General features: G+C 37.9%; 1 protein-coding gene across 2 annotated transcripts; it reads right to left on the reverse strand.

Moving 5' to 3' along the window:
• Positions 1–830: 830 nt before the first annotated feature.
• Positions 831–27,493, reverse strand: LOC121417168 (leucine-rich repeat protein SHOC-2-like). 2 transcript variants are annotated; one of them, XM_041610759.1, is made up of 16 exons: positions 27,438–27,493; positions 20,068–21,024; positions 18,546–18,614; positions 17,379–17,408; positions 16,424–16,609; positions 15,313–15,408; positions 14,749–14,869; positions 12,508–12,710; positions 10,260–10,364; positions 9,088–9,202; positions 7,948–8,072; positions 6,688–6,775; positions 4,733–4,802; positions 4,180–4,247; positions 3,339–3,508; positions 831–2,332 (listed from the first exon to the last, which is right to left on the reverse strand). In XM_041610759.1, exons 2-16 carry the CDS (start codon positions 20,215–20,217, stop codon positions 2,288–2,290), a joined length of 1,641 nt encoding a protein of 546 aa, XP_041466693.1. In that variant the 5' UTR covers positions 20,218–21,024; positions 27,438–27,493; the 3' UTR covers positions 831–2,287. The 2 variants fall into 2 exon arrangements, with proteins under 2 accessions (XP_041466693.1, XP_041466692.1); XM_041610758.1 differs by lacking the exon at positions 27,438–27,493 and adding an exon at positions 27,334–27,431.
• Between the last annotated feature and the right edge of the window lie 45 nt (positions 27,494–27,538).

Below are 27,538 nucleotides of genomic sequence, written 5' to 3' on the forward strand. Positions count from 1 at the left end.
AAACTACTGTCTGTTGTCTGGCATTTAACATAACTTCAAATCTGGACAGCATAAACAAGAATTACTCTTTCATATAAGAAAATTGTCAAATTCTTACTTCATTTTTGCATATTTACGGAGAACTTTCCTTGGCGATTAATTTGTGGTTTTATAGGTGACATGTCACACATCCTAAAACCTCAATTTTGTTGGCAATATCGTCAGAAGTGATAAAACAAGTGGCCAATTGTTTGTTTTCACTGAAGCTTTAAAAAGACAATACTTTGTGCATGATATTGTGCTGCGCAACGTTGTTTGCTGAAAGGATAACGAAGCCAAGATCAAGTACAGCAGACCGAATGATCAATACTTATATAATGCTTTGCATAATACCATTAACAGAATATTTAAGGAGCAGTTACATCTTGCACAGTTATGGGGAATTAATGGTACATTGACTACTTGCCATAAGGCCTCTTTCCTCATGGTCCAATACTGAGTATGTCACAACAATGGACCCAGCCCACTGGAATGACCCATTTAAAGATAAATTCCAGTTCTGGTAACGATCTAAAAATGACTTTTTACAGAATCATAAGTAATGACCACCCAAGTGTCTGTAGGAATAAAAAATGTGTCAAAGGATTCTGGAAGAAATTGTGTAATTGCTGAGAAATGAGCGCGGATTCACTCACTTCCGTCGGGTCTTTATTCCAGCAATAATAATACACTGTCCCACGTGTGCCTATCCGTGTTGGTAATCTTCAGTGTGAACATATTTCAGCGTAGATTTCAAGATTTCACAAAGTTCAGTTTATGTTACTGTGCCAGATCTAGATCCTCGATGATATACTGACAATTAAGCCTGGTTTTACAGACTTTCTCATGAAATCGGTGTTTACTGCAACTACTGGCATTTCTCTTTAACCAAGCACACATAGTACCATTAAGTGGAAATTAGACAGACTTTGGCATTAGACTCAGTAGACATTAGACTTGGGTTAATATCAGACCAACTGTAGTGTAGACCGAACAGAAAATGTCTGACTTTATTGAAAATAGAATAATTGAGTTAAGCCCTTCTAGTATTATCAGAGGAGATCAACTGTATGTAGAGCAATTGAATATAAACCCAAAAGCAGGCCTGCCAACATTTGAAAACAAAAACAATAAGGTGTCCTAGTCGCACAGCGCAAACTTTTCCACTCTATGTCAGATGCATCTCCCTCACTTTTTTTTTAATTAAGACATGTTTAGCATTCTTATATTTAAACATTGGGAAATTACAAGGGTTGAGAAACAATTTTACTCTTACACCTATACCCACATCCATACCCCTCCACACAAATACATATATGGACTGATTTATTTTCATCTCGAATGTATGGAAAAACGGAGTGCTCCTCTTTTGGGATGATAAAAAATCTTAAAAACGGGGTAACTCCTGGAAGAAAAGGAATAGTTGGCAGGCCTGCAATACATCACTGAAGAGCCTGGCACACTAACTTTCTCAGTGGTGTAGAAATCTTCTGAAGATGGAGCTGACTAACTCATGAAGGCTCAGAGCATATTAATTTCATCCAAAATGCGAAAGCTTCCGATAATGTTCTTTATTGCTGAAGCACACATCCTGTTGGGTTCATGCATTCTCTGATGAAACGAAGCCATTGCAAAGATGTGTTCACACGAATGGAAAATAAAAACAGAACACAAATATATTGTAGAATTCAAATCGCTTGCAGTGCACAGATACATGGTTATAATCATTCCTTCCTCTGCAATTTAAAGATCCTTTTGAGTTTTTTATGGCATACTGTTTGCTACCAGTATGATTGGAGAATCAGACCATTCATTTCTTTTAAGTCTGAACGCAGCTCATCACCCTTGCAGGAATAAATCGTCTTGTACAACATATATTCATGGTGAATCCAAATCCTAATTGGTATCCTGCAGTGTGTTCATACATGTCATACATGTTTCACTCATTACTGTAATAAATGGAGGGTTGCTGTATTCACTCTCTATCAGTCTGAACACAGCGCTGCACCACGGGAGTTGTATTAACATAACAGAGTGTGCAGTGGAATGTCTTCACAGTATCTCCACCTTTCAACCCTCTTGCAGTCCTCCTGCTGTCCACATAGAATAAAAACACTGACGTTTGCAGTTCGATTATAGTTCCCAGCGTTGACACAGCCAGCGTTTCTCAATGGAATATACACATAAATTACCATAAGTCTTAAATGTTTTCTGGGGAGTGTTTACACGGTACTGTTTGCATAATATCCAAGGTGCATCTCCATTGAAATCAGAGTGACACCATGTGACGATAGGGGCCCTGGTATCGCAGGTACTATAAAAAAAAGACACAAAAACAAAGAATAATAATTGTACATTTATATTACACAACTGTTCTATCTGTACATGCATACATTGTATATTCGAGGCATCATGGTCTAGTGGTCAAGACTCGCACCTTTCAATCTGAGGGACGTGGGTTCGATTCCCAGCAATGGCATGTTTTCCTTCAGCAAGAAATTAAACCACATTAACCTGCACTCAACCCAGATGAGGTAAAGGGTACCGGCAGGAAGTAAATCCTCAACAAGCTGTGGGCACCGGAATCAGGAGACTAGCTTTATTCAGCCGAGGCAACATAGTAGGGCCTAGAGCACCTAAGAAGGTGGATAAGTGCGCCTACTCAACTGTGCATTACAACAATGTTATTATTATTACCCTGGCGATAGCCGTGCTGCCAACATGCACTCTGGCATTAAAGGAATTTGTTCCTACCAGGTACCCATTCACCTCACCTGGGGTGAGAGCTACACAATGTGGGTAAATTTCTTGCTGAAGGAACACACGCCATGGCTGGGAATTGAACTCACGTTCCCTCAGATTGAAAGACAAGAGTCATAACCACTAGACCACGACGCCCTGAGATTATAGGGGGAGTGAGTGACTAAAAATTCAAATAGTTAAAATTGCAAAGCTCCTATACTTTTGTACAAAAAGCTGAAAATTATGAATGTGAGAGGGGGCAATTCTCTATACATAATAGCAGAATAGAAGAGGAAATCTTACCTGTACAACAAGAGATGGCCCACATCCTAACACCTCTATCCTAATAGCAGATTAGAAGAGGAAATCTTACCTGTATAACGAGAGACTGCCCACCTCCTACCACCTCTGTAGGTATCTGTGAGAGAGGGCAATTCTCTATACTTAAAGCAGAATACAAGAGGAAATCTCCCTCACCTGTACGAGAGACAGCCCGCCTGTTACCAACTCTGGTGGTATCTGCTAGAGAGGGCTAATCTCTACACTAATAGGAGAATAGAAGAGGAAATCTTGCTCACCTGTATAACGAGAGACGGCCCGCCTGCTACCACCTCTGGCGGTATCTGTGAGAGAGGACAATTCTCTATACTCATTATCTGTAGTGATGAACATAACGCCAGCTCAAACGGGAGATGATTAAGATTGTGATTGTCATTAATGTAGAGTTGTTGAAGTTGTTCAAGCGAGCCTAAATTAAAACAAAAAGAAGTACAAGATCAGATGAAGAAACATTTATCTATCTTTACTACAGAAAATCACTTTAAACTCTATGCATTAAGAAGCAGATAAGCAAATTAATTCCAGATGCAGCAGCTTTTCATCACATTACATTAGAGACAAATATCAGGGATTGCGGTAAAGCCTCTTTGAAAAGATGCAAGGCATCCTTGTATTGCGGTATTCCTGCTAACAGTACCACGTAGTATCTCGTATATACATTGTTACAATTGTAATTCATTCTCTGGACTGTGAGGACGGATATGTTCTATAAATCCTTCAATCAATCATACATTTGACAAGTTCCCTTAATTAATGAGTGGTAAACTAGCATTCCATATCAGTATAGATATAGTTCTTATTGAGTTAACTAAAACATTGCTCATGGAATGTTGGAAAAACATATTTGCAATCAATTGCAAATTAACCCTAGCATATATACAAATCATACATCAGATTTAACTGAAGTGAATAAACTTGACTTCTTGTTTTGAAGTGTAGACAAGCAAATTGAGTGCAAATTTGCAATGAATTACAAGACTTGTGATCGATTTAGAAAGCCCAAATTGACTTGCAATTGATTTCAAGTTTCTTGAAATGTTCCACGAGAGGGCACCATCACTGTTTGCAATTTAGACTCACCTATTTCATCAGGTAATGACGACAAATTGTTTTCGCCAGCCTTCAAGTAGACCAGATTCGTGAGTCGCCTAGGGAAGAGTGAAAAATGAATATCAAGACAATTTTATAGATGAATGCAAACTATGCTGCCATCAGGCAATCCTTGAAGGTTTGCAAAGTGTCTGATGGGCTGTGGCTATGTTTGTTTTTAATAAAATTGTTATATCACACAAGTGTCTCAATGAAAGTGGGTGTGTTACAATGGAAATGTTGGAACTCAATAAAAGAGTGTGTGTTTCAATGAAAGGGGGTGTGTCTAAATTCAAAGAGGGTGTGTCTCAATTCAACGGAAGTGTGTGTCTCAATGGAAAAGGTGTGTGCCGAAGAGGGTGTGTATAAATTCAGAGGGGGTGTGTCTCAATTCAAAGGGAGTGTGTGCCAAAGAAAGGGGGTGTGTATAAATTCAGAGGGGGTGTGTCTCAATTCAAAGGGAGTGTGTGCCATCCAAAGGGGTGGGTGGACCTCACTCACACTCACAGCAATCACTCTCACTCATCTTTGAACACTTTCTTACCCTATGGATCTTGGGAGTTGCGTAAGTTGATTCGTCTGCACAGATAGTTTTTGAAGCTCTTTCAGGTAAGCTGAGAAAAGAACAAAAATAAGATTTTACTTGTTTGGCTAGAGAAAAAAATAATCCTGCTGAATCCTTGTTGCATAGATAAATTAGAATAATAAAAACCCAAACAGTTCCTGAATAGCGCTTACCACATAATAATTATAATGTCTCTACTCACTTCTAAAAAGCTTGGATATTATTACCCCAGTTATAACTTGGTGGACGTAATTACAGCGCACACACATTTCAAGTTAATTACTACCCTCACACGGGTCGAGTGTAGCACAATGTGGATAAATTTCTTGCTGCAGGAAACTATGACATGGTTGGGATTTGAACCCACGATCCGCTGTTTCAAAGTCAGGAGACTAATCCACTTGGCCGCAAAGCTCCACACTCATAGAATATCATCAGTGCTTAACAGAATTTTACTATTTATAATAGTAAATATGACGAAAATATGACTTGGAAATATCACATAGATTACATTTGTAAAAAGATTTCTAGAGTAATCGGAGTATTGAACAGAGTCAAAAAAATTTTACCACTACGCATCCTAGTAAATATATATAATACCTTGATCTTGCCACATTTGAATTATTGTCTGATTATCTGGGGTGGCTGTGCCTCATATTTATTCCAAAGGATATATGTGATTCAAAAACGTGCAATAAGGGTAATAACAAATTCATTTTTTAGAGCTCATACACAGATTTTATTTTTTAAGCTAAAAATTTTAAAGCTAAATGAACTTTATGAATCGCAAATTATTTTATTTATGTACCAATATTTTAATTTAAATTCTACTTTTCCATCTTGTTTTAATAGTTATTTTATATTTAATAGCAGTATAAATAATTATGTAACGAGAAATTCAAACAAATTATATATACCGTTCTTTCGTTATACGCTTTCTAAATCTACAATTCGTTATAAAGGGCCAAACTTGTGGAATAATTTACCCGATACTTTAAAATCATCTGTTACATTCTCATCATTGAAACGTAGATTGAAACAAAACCAACTGTCTGCATATAGTAAATAATTCCAACTGCCTATCTAATGTGTGTGTGTGTGTGTGGGGGGGGGGTTGATGTCAATATGTTCGAGTATTGTTTGTTTTGTTTTTGGCCACTATTCTATTTATGTTTTTATTCGTATAATGTAGTAATCAAGGGAGTCGGCTTGACAGGTCAATGGCCTTTCTGACTTCCTACATCCACTGCATTTTATTTCCATTTCTTTTATATTTCTACCATTTTTATTTTCGTATTATTGCTTATATTGTAATTTAAATTCTTTTACTCCTTTGTTGTATACTTGTATATAGGCCTATGTTTGTATGATTTTTTTAAAGGATGTCAAATAAATGAATTGAATTGAATAATTATATGAACATTTTGGACTTAGTTCATGACGAAATACATGTAAAATATAATAAGAATCCATGTCACCAAAAAGACAGACAAAATTCTAAACATACTCTTCTAGCAATAATATCCTGGGGTGGTATTCTGAAAATTGTCTTATCTATGTAAGGATGTCCCCTATTTCATCTCTGATACGGCCAATATTTCACCATCAACCAATCATTAAGCTTGTTATATGCCAATAGAAGCGTCTCTTCTGAAATTATGAAGTGCATTGTTGATATGAGGCGTAATTGCTAATATGTTTTATCCTGAATTACAAGCACTGAAAATGCTTATAAAAACACTTTGAAGAAACTCGTATCTAATTTTTTTCATTTCTGAAGGAGCTAAATCCATGAAAATTGAAATTATAATTATTGAATATGGAAAATGCTAGAATTTACCCAACAGTTAAAGTAATCTAAGATGAGAGGCCTACCATATATACCAGAAAACCTTGTGAATCATCCCCCCTTGAGCAAGCAAATATGCACTCACCTATTTCAGAGGGCAAAGCTTCTAATTTGTTCTCCTCAAGATCTAATTCTCTCAACCTACTCAGGTTCCCGATCCTGCTTGGAAGTCTCTGCAAAATAGGTTTTTTGGTTTAATATATTTACTTATTTATCAAAATATGTCAATATAGCATATGGATCAATTTTATGTTTGCATATAATTATCAACATTTTCAGTAGATGATTCATCTACCATATCCTTTTTGTTTTTTCCTCTTCCTCTTCCCCTTTACTTCATTCTCTTCTCCCCCTCCCTTTCTTCTCCCCCTCCTCCTTTTATTCCCCCCCCCTCCTCCTCTTCTCCCCCTCCTCTTTTGCTTCTCCCTCCTTCTTCTCTTCTTCCCCTCATCCTTTTCTTCTCACCTCCTTCTCAATTCCCCTCATTTTATTTTTCTATCCTCTTCTTCTCCCACTCTTCCTTCTCTTATCCCTTCCTCTTTCTCAATTTCTTCTCCCCACCTCATTCTCTTCACCCCTCCTCCTCTTCTCCCATCCTTCTTCTCTTCTCCCTCTCCTTCTTATCTTCTCCCCTCTTCCTATTCTCCCCCTCCTCCTCTTTTCCCCCCTCCTCCTTTTCTTCCCCTCCTTTTCTTCTCTCCTTCCTTCTTTTCTTCCCCTCATCCTTCTCTTCTCCCCTCCTCCTTCTCTTCTCCCTCTCCTCCTTATCTTCTCCCCTCTTCCTATTCTCCCCCTCCTCCTCTTCTCCCTTCTTCCTTTTCTTCCCCTCCTCTTCTTCTCTCCCTCCTTCACTTCTTCCCCTCATCCTTCCAATTTCAACCGATTCCTATCTAGCTCACTGCAGAGCTGCCAACCTGAAAAGGAACATTTCAGTATTTTTGAAGCTGAAAATCATTTTTTCGGTGAGGAAATCAGTATTTTCAAAAAATACCATAGGACCACACATACAACTGAAACTTTAGAAATCAGTATTTTACATGAAACTATCAGTATTCTTCTCTCACTTTTCAGTACTAAATACTGAAAATCAGTACTACTTGGCAGCTCTGTCACTGCCGTTCTAATGATTGGAATGGACCAGGGATTCAGATCATGATAGTGGAATGGCCCCATTAGTCTACAAAATGGGAAAGATTTGGTAAATGAAGAGGTGCTTGCAGAATTTCTGCACAAAGACACAACTCTAACCTTTCACAATATGCTTCATACTTTTCTCCTCCAAGGTGTTCAATATCTTAGACCTTATTCTGTATCTCTATAAGTGGAATAGTTTCTGATAACTTACCCTGAGAAGATTATTACTAAGGATAAGAACCTCTAATGATGTTAGGTGTTCAATATCTTCTGGCAGCTTGCTGATCTGATTGGTGCCAAGATTCAGCTCGACCATACTCGTCCAACTGTTAACATCTGATAAACAAAGCAAAAAAAAAGGTTTAAAAGAGACTGCGGCAAGGTGATACAACATTTGCTCCGGTGACAATTGCTCTAGGCTTTATTTCATCTAAGATGTAGGGTTAGGATTGTAATTGGGTTTCATGTTAGTAGCTACTAGTCGGCAATATGTTAGTTAACCATAATCAGCTACTACAGCTTTGATTGTCTGACGCAGCTTGCGGCCTAGCAAGTAAATGCTTATCGAAAAACAGGTAAATTTTCATGATTGTGGAATAAGGAATGTTTTATCAGGTTTCATGTTAGGTTAGGGTATAGCATTAAACCCAGGGTTAAAGTTGGTCATTCCATTAATGACTGGAATTTCCAAGCGGAGCAATTGTCGCCGAAGAAAATGCCATGCAACCGGCATGGCACCATGATATAAATCTGTAAAATGAACAGCAATATTATAACTATACTGTCAAGCTTAAATAGCGCATATCACTGCCAAATTCGTCCCTCTGTGCTTGATAGGATATTATTACCCTGGCTTTAGCCCCGCAGCCTTTTACAGCGTGGTGGCATTTCAAGGAATAAATCCCTGCCAGGTACACATTTACCTCACCCGGGTTGAGTGCAGTGCAATGTGGATAAATTTCTTGCTGAAGGAAACTATGCCATGGCTGGGATTCGAACCCATGACCCTCTGTTTCAGAGTCTGAAGACTAATCCACTGGGCCACAACGCACCACTGTGTAGAGCATTGGGTGATTTCAAGTTCGGTGTTGGCCTTGGTGTTGGTGTTAGTGTTGAAATTTTGATTGCTTCCCCTAGCTCCAAAACTTATTAAGAGTTTATAAAACTGATCCAGATCACATTATTGACATCTCTGCAACTAGTGAGTGACTTTTCGGGACCATCCTCATTTTATGTTTGGTGTTATAATCGTGTAAAAATTGACCCAACACCAACACCAAAAGGTCAACAATGAACTTGAAATCAACCATTGTGGCCCAGATTAGTCTTCTGAGGCAGACTGCACACTCACCTAGTGGAAGAGCCGTCAACTGGTTGTCCTTCATGTTGAGTTTGGTCAGGTACTTTGATCGACTGAAAATCCCAAAAGGAATCTTGTTGATCTGATTGTGATCCATATTAATTGTCTGAGAAAAAGAGAAATGGAAACAAGGATTACGAAGTACAAGTCAGTTAATCAATCAGATCCTAATGCAACCACAATAAATAATCATTCTACTATTAAAAGCCATTGTTTTAAGTCGGTTGTTCACTTAAATAATGAATGAATTAATATGTTACATTTATAAAGCACTTCATAAAGCATTTCCTAGCGTTGCATACTATTACCCTGTCTGATGCAAGCTCCTCTCAGCTGTCACTATAGCAATCTAAGAATACCAGGTAAATTGCCAATTCGTCTGCACATCACCATGGTCTACCTTCTTTTAGTCTAATGCCACTCCGTCCATCAACATTTTGTGTAACAACAATTTGGTAAACAACCATTTGGTCCAATAATCTTCGTCATTCGTCTGATCACCAGTTTGTCTATGACCATTTCGTTTCATAATCAGCTGGTCTAATACCCATTTTCTTTTCATTCTGTCGACCATTTAACACATAGTCCAATTAGACTAAATGGTATATGAACTGGCTATTGGACCAACTGGTTATTAGATGAAATGGCAAGTATTTCCAAATAGAATTTAGACCATGTGGATAGTGGACAAACTGATGGTAATAATTATAATAATAGAGGATACTTATTAAGCGCATAATAACTGGTCTAGTTCTCTATGCGCTTTACAAATTATGAATAAACAGAACATATGTATATATACAAGAAGAAGTAAATGATTCACATTTATTACAATTCATGTATAAGCAGGAATATAACATGGGGTACATAACCAAGTCCATCTGGAAGTATGTGAGTGCTTTCCTCTCTGCATCCACCTTTCAAAAACATGGGTGCAGAGATGAAACGATGACACACATCCAGATCCAGACTAAAAACCATAATATTATTAAAGCCTTGAAAATAGACCAAATTATGGTAGACAATTTGCTATTAGGACAAATTGGCATTAGACCAATTGAAAATAAACCTGTGGTGGGATTTGAACCCCGGACCACGTGGTTCAGAGTCCAAATAGTTATGAACTGAGCCACAGCATCGCTAAATAGAAAATTATTACTTACATCGACTGTGGCGAATTGCTGTGGTCCTCCTACTGGGTATGCTGTGAAGTTATTCCTTGACAGGCATATGCTTGTCAATTTGTTTAATGAGCAAAGAAGTCCTTCCTGTGATAAAGAGATTGAAAAGGGTGGAAGCTGAATAGTTTGCTTCAATACTTAGTTCTTGAGAAAAACATAAAAATCAGTGGAAACAACACAAATATGCGACCAGTCGGCCTGGGACAGGAACCGTTTTTTTTACATTTGATATTTGCCAGAGTAAACATTCAAATGGTTCGAACAATCAAGATTTCTTGATTTTCAGAAATCACAAAAAGTTGACCTGCAGTCACATATCATGACCAAGCTGACTCAGTTGATTGAGTACGCCAGCATGGCACCAATTGAGAATGGAATCACTCTAAGCAGCTGACTTGACTATCACTGTCATGTCTGAAGGGAGTTACAACATTTGGAATTCATTAAATTTTAGCAATTACTTAATAATTTGTTATCTAGCACTTGGTTGTTGATATCAAAGATAATAGCCGTATAATTTTGATGATCGAATGTCTTAAATCAGTAATCAACATCTGGTGAACATTCAATTAGTGTAAATATTAGTATTTGAGTGCTGATTGATGGAAACCACCAGGCCTAGTGACCAGCCACCCCAAAACTAACAATAAAGCCGCAGTCACATTTCCCATACAGTGGCCGCATGGCGAGTCAATAACAGTTATTATAACATTTTTTGTACCAGCTACATATAGATGGTTAGAATAGAAATTAATAAAACGGCTGTCTTCGACTCGCCATACGGCCGCCGCAGGGGAATTGTGACTGGAGCATAAGTCACCTCAAATTATTATTTTTTTGTTTGAATCCATTTTTTGTTCCATTAATCATAATAATAATAGCCAATTTTTATAAAGTGCTTTTCCCAGAATGACTCAAAGTGCGTTACAGTATATTATTACCCTGGTCATTGGATTCATTTCAAACCCGCATGAAAAATGCACAATTTCCACTCCCTGAGGAGCATTCCTAGCATTCATCGCAGCCTCATTATGGCACTGGCAAAACCAAACATACAGTATCTTTCGCATCCTACCGGGTACCCATTTGGCACCTGGGTCGAGAGTGGCAAAGTGTGGATTAACGCCTTGCCAATGGACGCCAGACCGCGGTGGGATTTGAACACACGACCCTCTGTTTACAAGGTGAGAGTCAGAACCACTACACCACGGCTCTTCCTACTCCCTGTTGACTGTTTCCGGACATCGTCTTTAGATACCAAAATGTCTCACTACCATCATTTATCTGTCTGTTCTTTTGGCTACATATGTGATCATATTGAGTATGTTCTTGTTCATGATTTCCTGTAGTTTTGTACACTATCCACAGCCAGGTAACCTTATCAACAAACCTAAATCCTCCCTATTGCAAAAAAAAGTAACTGGTCATAAATTCTACAGTGATGCTTTTCACTTTATTGATTTTCACTTTCCTTTGCTTCATATTGAAACTTTGATTATAACTAACAACTTTTTCTACTATATACTTTTGTGTTAGAAAGCTGTGTTTATTGGTTATGTTTTTGGTGCACTGGTCATTTTTATTCTAGTCTTCCAGTCTGGTATCGCAAAACCATAGAGTAAACATATTTCCCTACGTCCCATTACCCTTGCATTTATCTGTCACTCCTATGTGTACTACTTATAGTTACAATGAATGTGTGATGGTGGTCTCCAAGTCTGCACACCTAACAATTTGAGCTAGGATTTAACATGAATTTCTTTTTATTTCACAAAATCTTTCAGTTAATAATGTTCCTAATACTATTATGAGTATATGCAAATGTACCAAATATCTCATAGAAATTTGAAAGAAATTATATGATTTTCTTGGAAAAAACCTCAAGCAGTCATTTTCAGATTGAAAAAAAAAAATGGTTCCTAATGTCTGCACACCCTTTCACTTTGCACACGATTCGGGGAGTTTAATGAGAAAGGATGCATTTTGAGGTCGTCACATGAAATGCCCCAAATTCATTATTTTGCCACAATTTTGAGTCAGATTTTTTAATGAATATCGGTCTATGTATTGCCTGTGTAAAGTCTGTGTTTGTTGCATATATTCTCTTGCTAGAATCACACAGATACGCGTGTGCACTGGCAAGGGGGACTGCGCAGACTTTGGGGAACTTGCAATACAAGAATGAATGTTTTAAACGGAAAAGAATGAATAAATTGAACTGAGTACATACTGGTAGGATGCCAATGTTGTTGCCTTCGACGTTGAATTCCTCAAGATTGACACAGTTGCTGAGAGTCTTTGGGATGGCGGTAAGTCTGTTATACCTCAGCCCAAGACGACTCAAACAGTTGAGGTTACCAATAGACTCAGGGAGGTCCAGGAGCTCATTGTGCTGTAGGTCCAGTGAGGATAGCAAAGTACAGTTCCCGATTTCTATTTCAAATAAGAAGAGGTGTGCTTGGTTTTAATAATAAAAAGAACCAGTCCAGGAACTCATTGTGGTAAAGGTCTACGGACCAGTGGGAACAGTTCCCAATTTCTATTTCAAATAAGAAGAGGTTTAATCGCTAGAGGGTATTCATTTGTGTCGCAATCTACTATGGTCAACAAGGAAATTTGTGATCACTCTCGCAAAAAGTGTTCACTTGCTTACAAGTTCACGAGCTTTCGAGTGCCGCTGCAACTCTTTATCAAGTGACGAAAATTGTCTGATATCGTACTCTATTTATACTAATCTCCAGGACCGTACTTAAGAACGCGAGAACAATAGGTGGGCACTGATCCGTTGCAAATAAGCCGGGGGTATATGCAAATACGCTGTGGGTCGGCAATATGCAAATGAGACCAAAAATTGGCAGGCTCGCTAGTTTCCCCATTTGAGGTTTGTTTGGTTAAAGTAATGAAAAGAACAAGTCCAGGAACTCATTGTGCTAAAGGTCTATGGACCAGTAAGAACAGTTCCTGATTTCTATTCCAAATAAGAGGTTTGTTTGGTTATAGTAATGAAAAGAACAAGTCCAGGAACTCATTGTGCTAAAGGTCTATGGACCAGTAAGAACAGTTCCAGATTTCTATTCCAAATAATAAGAGGTTTGCTTGGTTATAGTAATGAAAAGAACAAGTCCAGGAACTCATTGTGCTAAAGGTCTATGGACCAGTAAGAACAGTTCCTGATTTCTGTTCCAAATAAGAAGAGGTTTGGTTACAATAATGAAAAGAACAAGTCCAGGAACTCATTGTGCTAAAGGTCTATGGACCAGTAAGAACAGTTCCTGATTTCTATTCCAAATAAGAAGAGGTTTGTTTGGTTATAGTAATGAAAAGAACAAGTCCAGGAACTCATTGTGCTAAAGGTCTATGGACCAGTAAGAACAGTTCCTGATTTCTATTCCAAATAAGAAGAGGTTTGGTTACAATAATGAAAAGAACAAGTCCAGGAACTCATTGTGCTAAAGGTCTATGGACCAGTAAGAACAGTTCCAGATTTCTATTCCAAATAATAAGAGGTTTGCTTGGTTATAGTAATGAAAAGAACAAGTCCAGGAACTCATTGTGCTAAAGGTCTATGGACCAGTAAGAACAGTTCCTGATTTCTGTTCCAAATAAGAAGAGGTTTGGTTACAGTAATGAAAAGAACAAGTCCAGGAACTCATTGTGCTAAAGGTCTATGGACCAGTAAGAACAGTTCCAGATTTCTATTCCAAATAATAAGAGGTTTGCTTGGTTATAGTAATGAAAAGAACAAGTCCAGGAACTCATTGTGCTAAAGGTCTATGGACCAGTAAGAACAGTTCCTGATTTCTGTTCCAAATAAGAAGAGGTTTGGTTACAATAATGAAAAGAACAAGTCCAGGAACTCATTGTGCTAAAGGTCTATGGACCAGTAAGAACAGTTCCTGATTTCTATTCCAAATAAGAAGAGGTTTGTTTGGTTATAGTATTGAAAAGAACCAGTGCAGGAACGCACTGTGCAGACCAATGTGTACAGTTCCCAAATTCTATTTCAAATAAAAAGAGGTTTGTTTGGTTATAGAAATTAAAAGAACTGTTCTTTGATATTTTTCTTGTTTAAGTCTTGTGAAATTTATAGTACTTGGTAACAAATAACAACCCACTAACCCTAAAAGGACTGAGCTATTTTGAGATGCATCTTGGCCCAGGAGGGGGGAGGGAGCAAGTTGCCCCCCCCCCCAGGTCCTTTCAGGGTTCACCCTCGATCATCTGGGCTTTTCCTGACCGATTTATTCCATTGACTACTACGTACAATCAATCGTGAAAATCAAGAGTATGATCAATCGCTAACCTTTGTATTACGGGACCCAGGTGTAAATTTGACATCCCCTTCATTCATAGATACCTAGGCCACTGATTATGCGATATCCGCACATGCTTAGAGTCAGATGTAGACTAGAGAATTGTGTAGACAAATTTTCAAAATATTGAAGGTGTACATTTTTAAGTCATATTTTACCTTCTGGAAGATGTTCCAAGTGATTGTGAGAGACGTCAAACGTTGTAAGAAGTGTAAGCTTTCCGATTCCTCTCGGCAATGCTTTGATCTTGTTCTCCCGCAAGCTCAACATCGTTAGCTTCTACAGGTCGAAAAAAGGATGATAAAAAAAAATAAATAAGAGGAACACCTTTGACAGTCTCGCCTCCATTACACGATTCAATATAGCAAGTGCTGACATTGAAAAATAACTATTGAATATCTATTCAAAAAATACCATTCATATGATAATAAAACACTTTATTCATCGACTCTAAATGACCTTTGACTATAATGGTGTGACCTAAGACTTGTGCAAAACAGTAAGTGATACTTGATTACCATTATGTCCTTGTTTCATGACTTTCAAAGTTATGATGGCAATTGAACAATACCCCCAACATGGCCAAAATTGATTGACCTAAAGTGACTTTTGACCTTGGTTGTGAGACCTGAAATTCATGCACAGTGTTCAATGATACTTCATTACTCTTATGTCTCAGTTTTCATGCTAAAATCTGCAAATAAGGATAAAGATGCACTTACTGTTAAGTTATGAATGTCTTCATCAACTTGGGTGATACGATTGAAGCGGAGGAATAATGTGGTCAGTGAAAGAAGCTTATACACCACAACAGGAATCTGTGTATAAAAAAGCAAATGAATCAGCCAATCAAATTGAATGATTTTTCAGTAGCGTTAAACAGTTTCTGCACATTTGTTATAATAAAAAGTTAGATGAAACGGGCCCCAGTAGGCTGGCCTTGTTTAGAAATTATCATAATAATGTCTAAAGGAATTAGACAGCAAAATTAACTGCCATTTTTGTTCCTGGGGAGCGTGTCATGAAAGGACTTTTATCCGACAAGTCCCATTTTTATCTGACAGTTAACATGGTACATGTAACATCGTTTTTAAATGTAAGCCAATCAAAATCAAGTAAGGATGTCAAATCCTACAGCTTGTCGAACATTATGTTGATGAAACACTTCCCAGATGTAGAGTCGGGCCATTAATATAATATGGATATCATACTTTGGTATCAAGATATGATTCCCAGTGTCTTCTCAAAATTTGTCTCTTTTCTTTGAAATCTTTATTCACACATACATGTATATCATATTCAGAGCTGCCAACCTGAACAACAACATTTCAGTATTTCAAAGGCTGAAAATCAGTATTTTGGTGAGGAAATCAGTATTTTCACAGGAATACCATAGGACAACACATAAACTGAAACTTAAGAAATCAGTATTTTGCATGAAACCATCAGTATTCTTCTCTATTTTCAGTACTAAATACGGAAAATCAGTACTACTTGGCAGCTCTGCATATTCTTTGCATATTATCTCTCAATCAGTAGGGTACATGAATTGCACGTACATGTATATTGCAGCTTCCAGGTCCATGTAACACAGAGGTATGCGATTAATTGTTTGCTTGATTTCTATGATTAATTGTACAAGGTAGTCCATGCAATCAATCGTAATATAAAACATTCTACGATGATTGTTTAGCTTTGTGTTACGGGCCCCACCAAGAGTCCATTCCTATGGCGGCAGATTGTGTGTTAAGGGACCTGTCTATAGCAGCCACCTATCTATAAAGGTCACATTTAGTGTTTCCCTTAGGCTTTCACAGGTTTTACTGTAATTACCTCTTTAAGTTTATTGTGCCTCAGATCCAGGACCTTTAGGGAGCTCAACTTCTCCAATTCTTCTGGTAACGTCGTCAGTGAGTTCTCATTCAGCGCCAATCTCTCGAGGTTGCATAGGCAACCAATCTCCGCAGGTAAACAAACTAGTCTGTTACCGTAGAGATACAGTTCCACAAGCTGAGTGAGCTAAAAACAGAAAGAAAATGAATCGTTATCACAGGCTGAGAAGGGAGAGAGAGCTATATTTTGTGTTTTGTCAAGGTGCAAGTCGAAACGGTCTGTCCAGGAGGTGGCCGAAAAGATATGCAGGTCACGGGAGCAATTTCCTGCAGACAAAAAGCCTTAATTTTCTTGCTAGAATTTATCATAAGAACGCTAGATTGAACGAGCCACAAGAAAAAAACCTCAGGAAAGTGGAGCAATTAAACAATCTCTTGAAATAACAGTGTTTGTGATTTGATTTGCTAACCAACTTCATGGCTCAAGAATTTTATATCAACCAACCCTGGGAAAACGGTGCACATGAATACTCTCCTGAAAGAACTATATTGTTTTCGTTTTGATTGGATTAAATATGACACTTCTTGCCATTCTGACCTAAAACACCCAATAAGAGTATGTTTGATTTGATATTTGATTTGATAGCATTTATTCCATTCATCATAAAAACAAATACAAGGCACATACATAGTACAAAGTTTACATAAATTACATGGGTAGAAAATTGCAGATATTAAAATGATAAAATCTGCGAAACAGTTGAATAAAAAGACAAGAGTGTACATGATTTATAAATGAATGAGGAGGCAACTAGAAAGGGCAAGCCTTGTTAGCACTGCCACATTTACAAAATCTGGAAATGTTTGTCCTATCACTGACAGCAATTATTTAATTGTTTGGTTTTCAATCCTGTTTTCAGACAATGTATTGTTTAAAAGCTTATTCGTGTACTTACATCTTTCAACGAACTCGGGAGAATGGCAATCTGAATGGGGGAGGGGGGAAGAAAAAGGATTTTTTTTAATTAATAATTTAGGGACAATGAAAAAACAAATGAAAGACGTAAGGAGTACACATATACAATGCACAGTGTCATATAATTACAAGTAATCCTGATAAGAAAAAAATATGCAATATGAAAAAGAAAACTTTAATAAAAATCATATTTAGCCTTCAGACATTCAACATTTCACTTTCTTCTGCTAAAAAAAATCTCATTTTGGTTCTTGAAAATTGGCTAAACATTAGGCTTATACTGTAAAAATACAATCCCAAAAGTTTCAAAGTATCACATCGAAGGGAACTTTTTTAAAACTTTGGTGATGTAAACCAAAGTTTGAAAACGATTGTGGGTTGGTTTCAATGAATATGTGTATACAGCAGCAAATCTGTGCATCACAACACATAAACTCTACATGAAACCAGCTTGACCTGCATACAGTGTGTACAAGGTACATGTACACTGAATACACACTGCAGCTAATAATAGTATGTGCATAGGAGATACACTCAGCAGAAGGGAGTCAACACAGCTTTTTTAATTTGGGAAAACTGGGCATAAGCTGAATGCGTCTCACAGACGGTCCTCAAAATCAGGCTAATAAATTGCTACATGTACTTGGTGTCTAAATTAGAGTTTTTCATTCTATATTACGGTCTGTTCAATGTTTTTTTAGGACAAATACAGGCACTCATACATATGTTCCATCTTAAATTTAGAATATTTTAACTCAACTGCTCAAAAAGTGAAATAATACCTTTAAGAAAAATATATTAAGTTTACAAACATTGAAATCACTGTTAAGTTTTCAACAATATGGATTTTTTTTTTTAATTGCTGAGTTAGAGAAAAACCTCGAATTCAAAATTTTATGGAACTCTCATTTGTAAGGGGATAAAGTTAATTCCATAACAGCACAAATATCACTTCAAATCTTTTTAGGATTTACATTTGTAATCGAAATAGAGAGAAAAGCTTTCAAAGATATTATGCTTACATTCATCTTCAACCATAATTTTCATGAAATAGGTATATTATATATATATAAATGATTTTTCTCACTGAAATTTTCTATAAAAAAGGAATAAAACCACCTAGTATAAAAAAATCATTGCAACATACCGATAGTTTGCTAAGATCAAGTCTTCTGTCCCCTTGCTCCTTGCACTTTGCAAACTCCTTGCTTAGATCCTACAATGTCAAGATGAATTAAAATTTAAACCAAAAAATAGTCGTGTGTGCAATTATCCACCATGTGAATGGGCCTTGAAGTATTTCATAGGCCCCATTCACACGATAAATATGTGCATGTAGATACATGTATCACCACATAAACAGTTCCTGTAAAATGCTCCACTTCCTTGTTTGTTGTAGGTACATGTAACTTTGCTTTCAATAACAGAATATTAATTCAAAGAAATCATTTCCTTTTAGGAGAAATTCTGTTTTATAGATCTCTGTATACATATGGAGCATTGTGGCCCAGTAAATGATGTCATATTTTACCCAGGGTAGCCACTTCAGTTCTGAGAACTGTTCTCCCAGCGTGCCCTAATTAACAAAATGTTATTATTACCCCGGCTTTAGCATGGCTACATTTACCTTGATTGCACGCACGAGTGGATCAGTGTCCAGACTTTGAAACAGAGGGTCATGGGTTCAAATCTGAGCAATGGCGTAGTTTCCTTCAGCAAGAAATTGATCCACATTGTGCTGCGCTCAACATACGCGAGGTAAATTGGTACCCAGTAGGATTAATTTCCTTGAATGCACCGAATGCCACTGTATTCGGTACACGTAGCTCGAGCTAAAGAAGGGGTAATCATGGTTGCACTTTGAATCCTTGACCAAAAAGCACAATATAAATCTAATTCATTAATATACATGCATGTACATGCACTTGAATAACAGTGTAACATCCATTTGCATAATCTGGGCTCCGTAATACAAGTTTGCGATGGATTGCAAATATGAAAGAACCGCATTGATTGGTCCCTGGTCAGGCGGGTACGTGTGGCATTGATATTGATTGGTCAGTTCATTTAGCGACTGATCGTTAATCTTGTGTTACCGGAGCCCTGATTGGAAAAATTGCTTTGACTTGTGGGTGGGGAATATTTGACTTGCATTGTATAAAAGGTGCATTTATAATAGTCAGTTTGCCTGTTCATGTACCTTCATATGTACATGTGGATTTGGCAATTTCGATCAAAATATGGGTCCCGTAACACAGAATTTAGCAATGATCATACAATAATTTTTTACGATTGATTGCATTGACTGCAATGTACAATCAATCGTGAAAATCAAGCATATGATTAATTACTAAACTTTGTGTTTCGGGACCCTGGACCCTATGGTATGAAAGTTATTGTATTCTGCATATTAAGAATGTTGTAATAGAATGGTCAAAGTCAGTCATGTGATACATGGTAGTTTCACCATCGATCATTATTCACGGTGATGGATCTTTTGTGTTGCGCTGATCACTTCAGCCCATTGGGCCACATACAGTGTACAGAATCAGTGGGGTTTTTTTTTCATGAAATCTGGATCAATGTGACCCGCGCAATTTGATCAAAATAAGGACCAGGAACCAATATGACACACAAAGCTTTGTGTTACGGTGCCATGGACTACTTACCGCCTCAGAATGAGTATTCCTGGTCTTCTTCTTGCCTGGCCCTGGCCTCTTGACCTGGTCTCCAGGAACCCTCACCATCACCTGCTTCTTGACATTCTCTGGGGTTGCTGAGGACTTGTCCACCCCTTTGCCTTTCCCCTTGGCATCCATGCCAGCGTCCCAGTGTGTGGCCTTCAAATCCAATTATCCCACCGCTGCCACCAAAAGTACTTACGTCCTCAGTGAGCTGTAGCTTAGGATTTACACATGGACAGCATGACAAAGAAAGAGTCTAGGTATTGTCTCATCTTCCTTTAAGTGTTGGAGTTTCACAGGGGTTACTCAATTGAAACAAGATGATGTTCTGTTTGTCTGACTATGGTTCTATAATGAAGCTTTGTTGCCCAAACATCTTGAACAGGCAATTTCCTCAGTGTACCCTCAAACATTGACAGTGTGAAAAGTCAAATCAATGTAAGATGATAATCAGTTCATCAGTTCATCATGGCTTGAACCTTAACCTTCTCAATGTCCAGGCACTGCAAGCCAAACACCACACAATGCATGCATTCAATACGACCCAGTCCTGGACACCTCTGCAGTGCTCCCCGACACTTGGCTAACCAATTTGTTGATATTGCACTTGTTCTTCGAATAGTGTTCATACTAACATATTCAACAATGTAGTTTGACTGAAGTCCCTTTTGTGACCGAACTCTATCAACACCGCAAGATGAGTGTTAGAATATCTGGATATCAGAACCAAGTGAAATAACCAACTCTAAGATAAAGCCATGCTTATCAATTTGGTGAACTTTGTTTGCTTTGATAATGTAGATCCACATTTGTACTTGCTATGGAACCATTCATTCCAGTTTTATTCAAAATTTTGCAGTGTCTTCTGGCCTCTGCTATGCATCTCAACAATAGGAACTGCTTCTTGGCCTGTCACAAAACTCTTCAGCAATTCCTGTAAATCTGAGAAATGAAAAGATATATACTGGTGAAATATAGTAAGCAAAGGGAAAACAGAGCTTGGCTTTTTATGCTACACAGTCAATGGGCAGCATTTACATGCGCAGCTTTGTGAAATGTGTTACCGGTATTTACTGTACTATCTAAATTTTGATTCGAACCCCTATATGTGGCACCATTGTGAAATTTTCCATCTATGATTTCTTGTTCTTTTGACAGTCAGTAATGTTTTCAAAGGACCATAAAGACTTGAGAAAAATGAGGGTCGGACATACAAAAAGGTGGATTATTTTATGGAATTGCCCAGTATTGATAATGGCGAATCCAATAGAAATACTTACTTTTCACCTTTCCTTCAGGATCAAGTGTCAGAATTGATCTCAAAATACCCTCCCCAGCCCCCATACTCCAGAAAACCCAATGCAAAACTGCACACAAAATATCTGCACTCTGTGTGTGATCATGCGTTTCAGCTGTGTGTGTAGTGACAAATTATACTACAGAGCCTATTTTGGAGCATTTGGCTGAATTTCATTCGAAATTCATGTGATTATTACTCAAAGACTAATTCATGGATTACTATGAAATTTGGTAGATTTCTATTTTGCACTATTTTCAAAATCAGACAACTTTAATGAAGTGGTTGATGAAAAATCTTGCGGTCTCCCTATCTATAGATGCTGTACTAGTTAAGCATCGTGGGAAGCACTGGCACCACAAGTTCTACATGTAATATCATAACCTAGAGAGCTCCGGCCCACTTCGTGGGCTACCGTCTCGATATCAGGATTCTGTCTCCATCCATAGAGGGTGGGTGCATGAATTCTTTTTTCTTTAATTTTGGGTTTTTGCCCCCAACTTCGATGATACACCTGTTGCCATGCCTGTCAGTAGAGGCACACGGCCAATATGGGAGACTCTCTCCAATGTGGGAAACAATCTCCAATATCAGAGACTTGCTTTGCGAAAGGACAAAAGAAACAAACTCGACAAGAACATAATTTTTTCCATGCAAAATTTTGAGTTCAGAGGCCCATTTGTTTTGTGTGTGGATGATAACCTTATCAAAACAAAAGTAGACGGTGAATTTCAAAACTAGATGGTGAAAAGGGGTCATTTTTCATTAAGGAATCTGCTTATCAATTTCTAATTTGCCGCCAAGGTAATCCATTTGCAACAAATGTAAACAAAGGATATTGGTCTCCCAAACTGGAGACTGTCTCTGAAATTGGATACCCAAATTCTAAGTCTCTGATATTGGAGATAATCTTAGCCATCTGCGTGTACCGCCGTAAAACCTGAAACTGTGTTCCTCGCCAACGTTACGGATGCGTGCGTCCGTAATGAGAACAAAGAGAACAAAGAACAAAGAGAAACAAGATGGCGGCGTAAACATTGGGCAAGTCTCCCCCATCTTTTCACGATATTTTTCTCATATTTTTAAGAATTCTTGTTTAAAAATGAAATCGATAGCGTAAAAATGTCGGAAATGAAGTTGTATCCCATGTACATGATTTAGGGCTAGATCTTAATAGAAGTAGAAATCTCGGGGGCTAAAGTTTCAGGTTTTTTGGCGGTACACACAGATTAATGGGATGGAATCCCTGACTTTGTGGAGAGTAAGCATACGTTAGTTAATGGCTAGATAGATGTAATCTCTCACAAGGGAGACAGTCTCATCTCCCAACTTGTCTTGGCCGTGCGCCTCTACTGCCATGACTGCCTGTGGCTAGCCAGGAGGCTTCTAGAGAGTAAAAATCATTTACTAACGTAAGGTTACTCTCAACAAAGCCAGGTCTTCCTTTCTATTCATCTGCGTGTCCCACCAAAAAACCTGAAACTTTCGCCCCCAAGATTTCTACTTTCTTTCTAAAAGATCTAGCCCTAAATCATGTACATGGGATACAACTTCATTTCCGACATTTCTACACTATGGATTTTATTTTTAAACAAGAATTCATCAAAAAAATGAGAAAAATACCATGGAAAGACGGAGGAGACTTGCCTGGCTTCGTTGAGAGTAAGCTACGTATGGTAGTGTGACCTAATTTCGCGCATTACCTAATTTTGCGCACGGTCAAATATCTCTTAATATCTTAAAAAACTGATATCACCAGCAGAAAGAGCGACTTCATATTACCCATTGTAGTAATTTTCTTTATGGTAAAGTCTCTATTAATGAAAATATTGGCAAAACATCGGCAAATTTTGTTACCTTTTTCCGCTCCGAGAAAATCTGATCTTCTCGACAAGCATCATGAAATTGCCATTTTGCAAGCAGATGTATCCAAATAAGTAAAAATGTGATAAAACCGAATTTATGGCATTTTAACCTCCATCTGATATACATTAATTATCTTACCTTTGTCTGCTTGATTTCTTTCCTAAAGCAAAACCCTTGACCTACTTTATAATTCCATCAACATGATCAAGCACATTTGATTTTGAGTTTAGGATCTTGCCTTCCGTCTGGTATTAATGATTTTGATTAATTTTGTGTGAACTGTGAGAAATTTTTGATTGAAAATAAACTTAATGATAAGTTTAAAATGTGCACAAATTATGGTCACCCCATCATAAATGATTTTTACTCTCTAGAAGCCACCTATGGTTACCTCAACGTTCTCGCCAGGTCCCCTCTGACGGTTGTCGGCGCGAAGCGACGCAAGCCGCGCAGCGGCCTCGGTGCGTGCGAAGCACGCACGGGGGGAGGGTTCTGGAGGGGGGTTTCCCCCTCCCGCGCGAAGCGCGGTAGCTATCGAAAATATCAATATCGACGAGCTTAGATTGCTGCTAAATGCACCACATTTTATGTCTGTTTAATGCTTTTCCGGCCACACAGCCGTAACGGTTGCGCGAATTGCGATTGAAGAAGAAAGGCAATTACTTAGATCTATAACTTAAAAAGGTGAAAGGAAATGTCGATCTCATTTTATACTTACAGTTCATTGATTTATGCACATTGATGGCATCGATAAATTAAGTCCATTATTTCAATGTTTAGACCGCTACATCCTTGTAAAAGTGCGATTAATTTTGTGAATGCGTGTTGCTTATGTCAATGACCGACTACATCTACGGACAGCATGCGTAGCCCTTATGAGCTTGCGCCGTGTCACGCCCTTACGAAATCCAAGGATTGTTCCGACTTTGTTTGGAAGCCTCGGAAGTCCAAGTAATGGACATCGGTATTCATGAGAAGGGGTCCCCAATTAACTTATATAATTTGCATGAATTTTTGTTTTGTTTATTCAGATACTCTCTGAAACTAACTCTCATAAGATTTCTGTTGATGATGTTTACACTTATACTCTGTTATCAAGATTCTTTTATCACTGTCAATTATTGCTGTGTTTGTTCGTTACTCACCTATAAAATAATGAATGTGCTCATCACGAGCGTGAGAATTATTTTAGTCATTCATAAAACTTTGATATTACGATTTTGTTATTAATTGCGATTTATAATGTTTTGAAAGTATAGGTTAATTGATAAGAAAAATATTTTTAGGTAATACACTATGTAGGCCTACAAATACAGCGTACAAATAAAAAAGAGAGAGGAAGAGGGGGGGGGGGGTTGTAGACGGGAAAGAGCGATAGGGGAGGGGTCGTGGCGTGGACAATGACAAGGGGATATGGAGATCGTGTGTGTGGGATTGGTGAAGAAGTCAATATTCGAAGCGAATATATTTTTTAGAATTCTACTGATGATGATGGCTGAATAATCTTTCTTTACATTTAAATTTAAAAAATATTTTCTTGCATGATGAGTGGAAGATCGAGGTACGTGATTCAATAAATTGCATCAAAATATCACTTTAGGTGAGTAGTTTTAAATTTACAAAAATTCACGTTTTAACAGTTTATTAAAAGTAAAAATATTTTCTTAATCGTAGTATAGCACTCATCCAGCGTAAACAACATGAAGAATATTTGAGGTCACGAAATCAGCTGATTCGCACTCAAACAACAGGTTAAAAGGTCACACACGTGGCACACATTCCAGGGTGGGAAATCGGGAAAGTCCGTTCAAGCACAATGATTGGCTCAAGCCCAAGATAATGAATACTAATCAGATCACGTGCCATCGGCTTTGGCGCGTCTCGTTAACTCATTTCATGAATATCATCCACTCGCAGTAATCAGGCTAACTTTGTAAAGCTAACTGTATAAAAGCACAATTCCGATAGAAAATATAACATCAGTGAAATTGAAAAATTCATCCAAAGATATTCAAATTATACCAGCAACTCATTGTGGACGTAAACAACGAAATACATATCCTCTAAAATGTTCACACAATTCGTGAATGAATTGTCAATCCCCCTGTGTACTTCTACCGAAATCTATTGAATCACGTACCCCTCCCGACCCAAGGTGGATTTTTCAATCGCCATAAAGATTATGCAGCCACAATGATCAATCACAGTAGACACATCCATAAATGAATATTAATTTCATTCGCTCCGAACATTGACTTCTTTTCGCCAATCCCCTCCTCCATAAAGTCACAAACATCCCATCATTTGCCCACGACCACCCCCCCCCCCCTCCTTTATTTTTTCTTTCTCCTTCACACAAATCAATTTCAAATAATATTTTATTTTAAAACGTAGTTGTTAAGCAAAATTCATAAAGCATTCACTGTGATGATTAAAAACATTTCTCAGGACCGTGACAGGTGCGCTCATTATTCAATTGGCAGGCCATGAGCAATAAAGAACAATACAAATGAAAATACACTGTATGTACGTATAAGTCACATTAAAAAGATGAGTTGTAATGATGTGAATGATATTAATAAAGAACATTACTTATGAAAATTGTAACAGATTCAATGAATATCTGAAAAAAAAAACATTCAAACTGAATTAGTTTTGGATCCCATCTAATTCTGGAAGACTCGGATCCCCAGATCAAGGATTTTGATGCCACGATTTTTTTTTCCTGAATGTGGTCGTTGCGAGCGCTAGTGCAGTGATACAGAACTTGGTACACACCGTCGCGAAATTAATCAACACTTTGAAAAAATCGATGTAGAGATCTAGACTTTGGAAATTATGGAGTAAAATCGGAATATAAATGTGAATAAATCATTATGCTGTAAGTAAATGAGTTGGACATTATGTCAATCCATTCCTTTGGCTTTGTCATTATCAACGTGATCTTTGATTAATTTTCTCAATTCGCTCGATCTAGGGAGTGTCATCAGAAAAGCATTCAATGAATTCATGTACCGTAGTCGATGTAGCCCCGATGTAGCAAAGGCTGGGACGAGATGAAATTAAAATCCGATCGAATTTTGATATTATTTTTGACACTTTATTTTTGACAAAATAAGTGAATACATCCGCGGATAATATCAAATGAAATTCCTAATAATCTGATAATTACATTGCCCAACCCAGTAACCTACGGTACCCCTCTCAACTCACTTTATTTTTTAGCGTATTTACTACCATTTTAAAGACGTACCGGTAAATAATGTGAGCAATGCGATACGCAAATGCGAGGTAAACATCTTCGCGCTTCCCACAAAAGAGATTGGGCCTCGAGTCGAGGTCGTATCGTATAGCGTAGTGAGTGAGTCAAAGAAATCCCGGGAAGAAATCTAGGACGAAATAATCGTCAAGTTTATTTTAGGATCTGAAAAGCAGATTTTGTTATTAAATATATTCAGTTTTTTTTGTAGATCTAGGCCTGTTTTACAGTTGTCGGCCACGGTTGTCGGGGAAGTTCACGGTTGTCGGATTTCCCCTGAAAATTTTCAGGGTTGTCGGCGCCCGACAACCGTGACGCGTGGTAGCGAGAACGTATGGTTACCTTCTGGGCTGCAGTCGCTTCTCGGGCTAGAGCTCTCGGGTTAGTTAGTAGACTATGAAGGAGAGGATGCCGTGGAGCCAGACAAGTCAGACTAGATCTAACTACACTGTAAGCGGAGCATATGCATATCCCTGACTGTCGACCATGGCATGATAACTGACATGTCTGACAGAAATAGACTGATTTTTTTGGTCTAAACTGATAAACCAGCACCAGGCATCCAACATACCACCAGTTTCTCGCATTCACACAATACCATTCTGACCGTCATGGTCGTACACTTTCTGTACTGCACAGCACCATCTCAGGCGCAGGCTCCACTCTGCTCTGATGCCTTTTCCACTCACATCATGCATCGGGCCGGGCCCAATTGATTCTACTCATCGACATCGTCGGGTTTTATTTATCAACACAACAGTCACACGGAATTGAAGACATAAATCAGCATTTCACTACATTTACAAGAAATTTTTCATGTAAAATGTACCTCATATTCATGCATACAGTTTTGAAGATTAAAATGTTCGTGGTTCTATTGATGCTAATGACGTTAATAAAGCAAACGAGGCATTTAATGAGAAAAATCCTTACGTGAATACGGCCAATGTTCTTCAATACTACAGCTTTAATGACATTGCCAATTTGATGATAAAAATAAAACGTAATGATTCAATGACAAAGAAGGTATAACA

The sequence above is a fragment of the Lytechinus variegatus genome, chromosome 6 (assembly GCF_018143015.1).
Source record: "Lytechinus variegatus isolate NC3 chromosome 6, Lvar_3.0, whole genome shotgun sequence".
NCBI classification, from domain to species: domain Eukaryota; kingdom Metazoa; phylum Echinodermata; class Echinoidea; order Temnopleuroida; family Toxopneustidae; genus Lytechinus; species Lytechinus variegatus.

Excerpts from the sequence above, each read along its gene's own strand:
- LOC121417168 (XM_041610759.1), bottom strand. The coding sequence starts at position 20,217 with ATGGATGCCAAGGGGAAAGGCAAAGGGGTGGACAAGTCCTCAGCAACC. Across the intron at positions 17,409-18,545 it reads TTGATCTTAGCAAACTATCG|ATTGCCATTCTCCCGAGTTC; the intron begins GTATGTTGCAAT and ends TCCCCCATTCAG. Across the intron at positions 2,333-3,338 it reads GGCCGTCTCTCGTTATACAG|TACCTGCGATACCAGGGCCC; the intron begins GTGAGCAAGATT and ends TTTTTTTTATAG.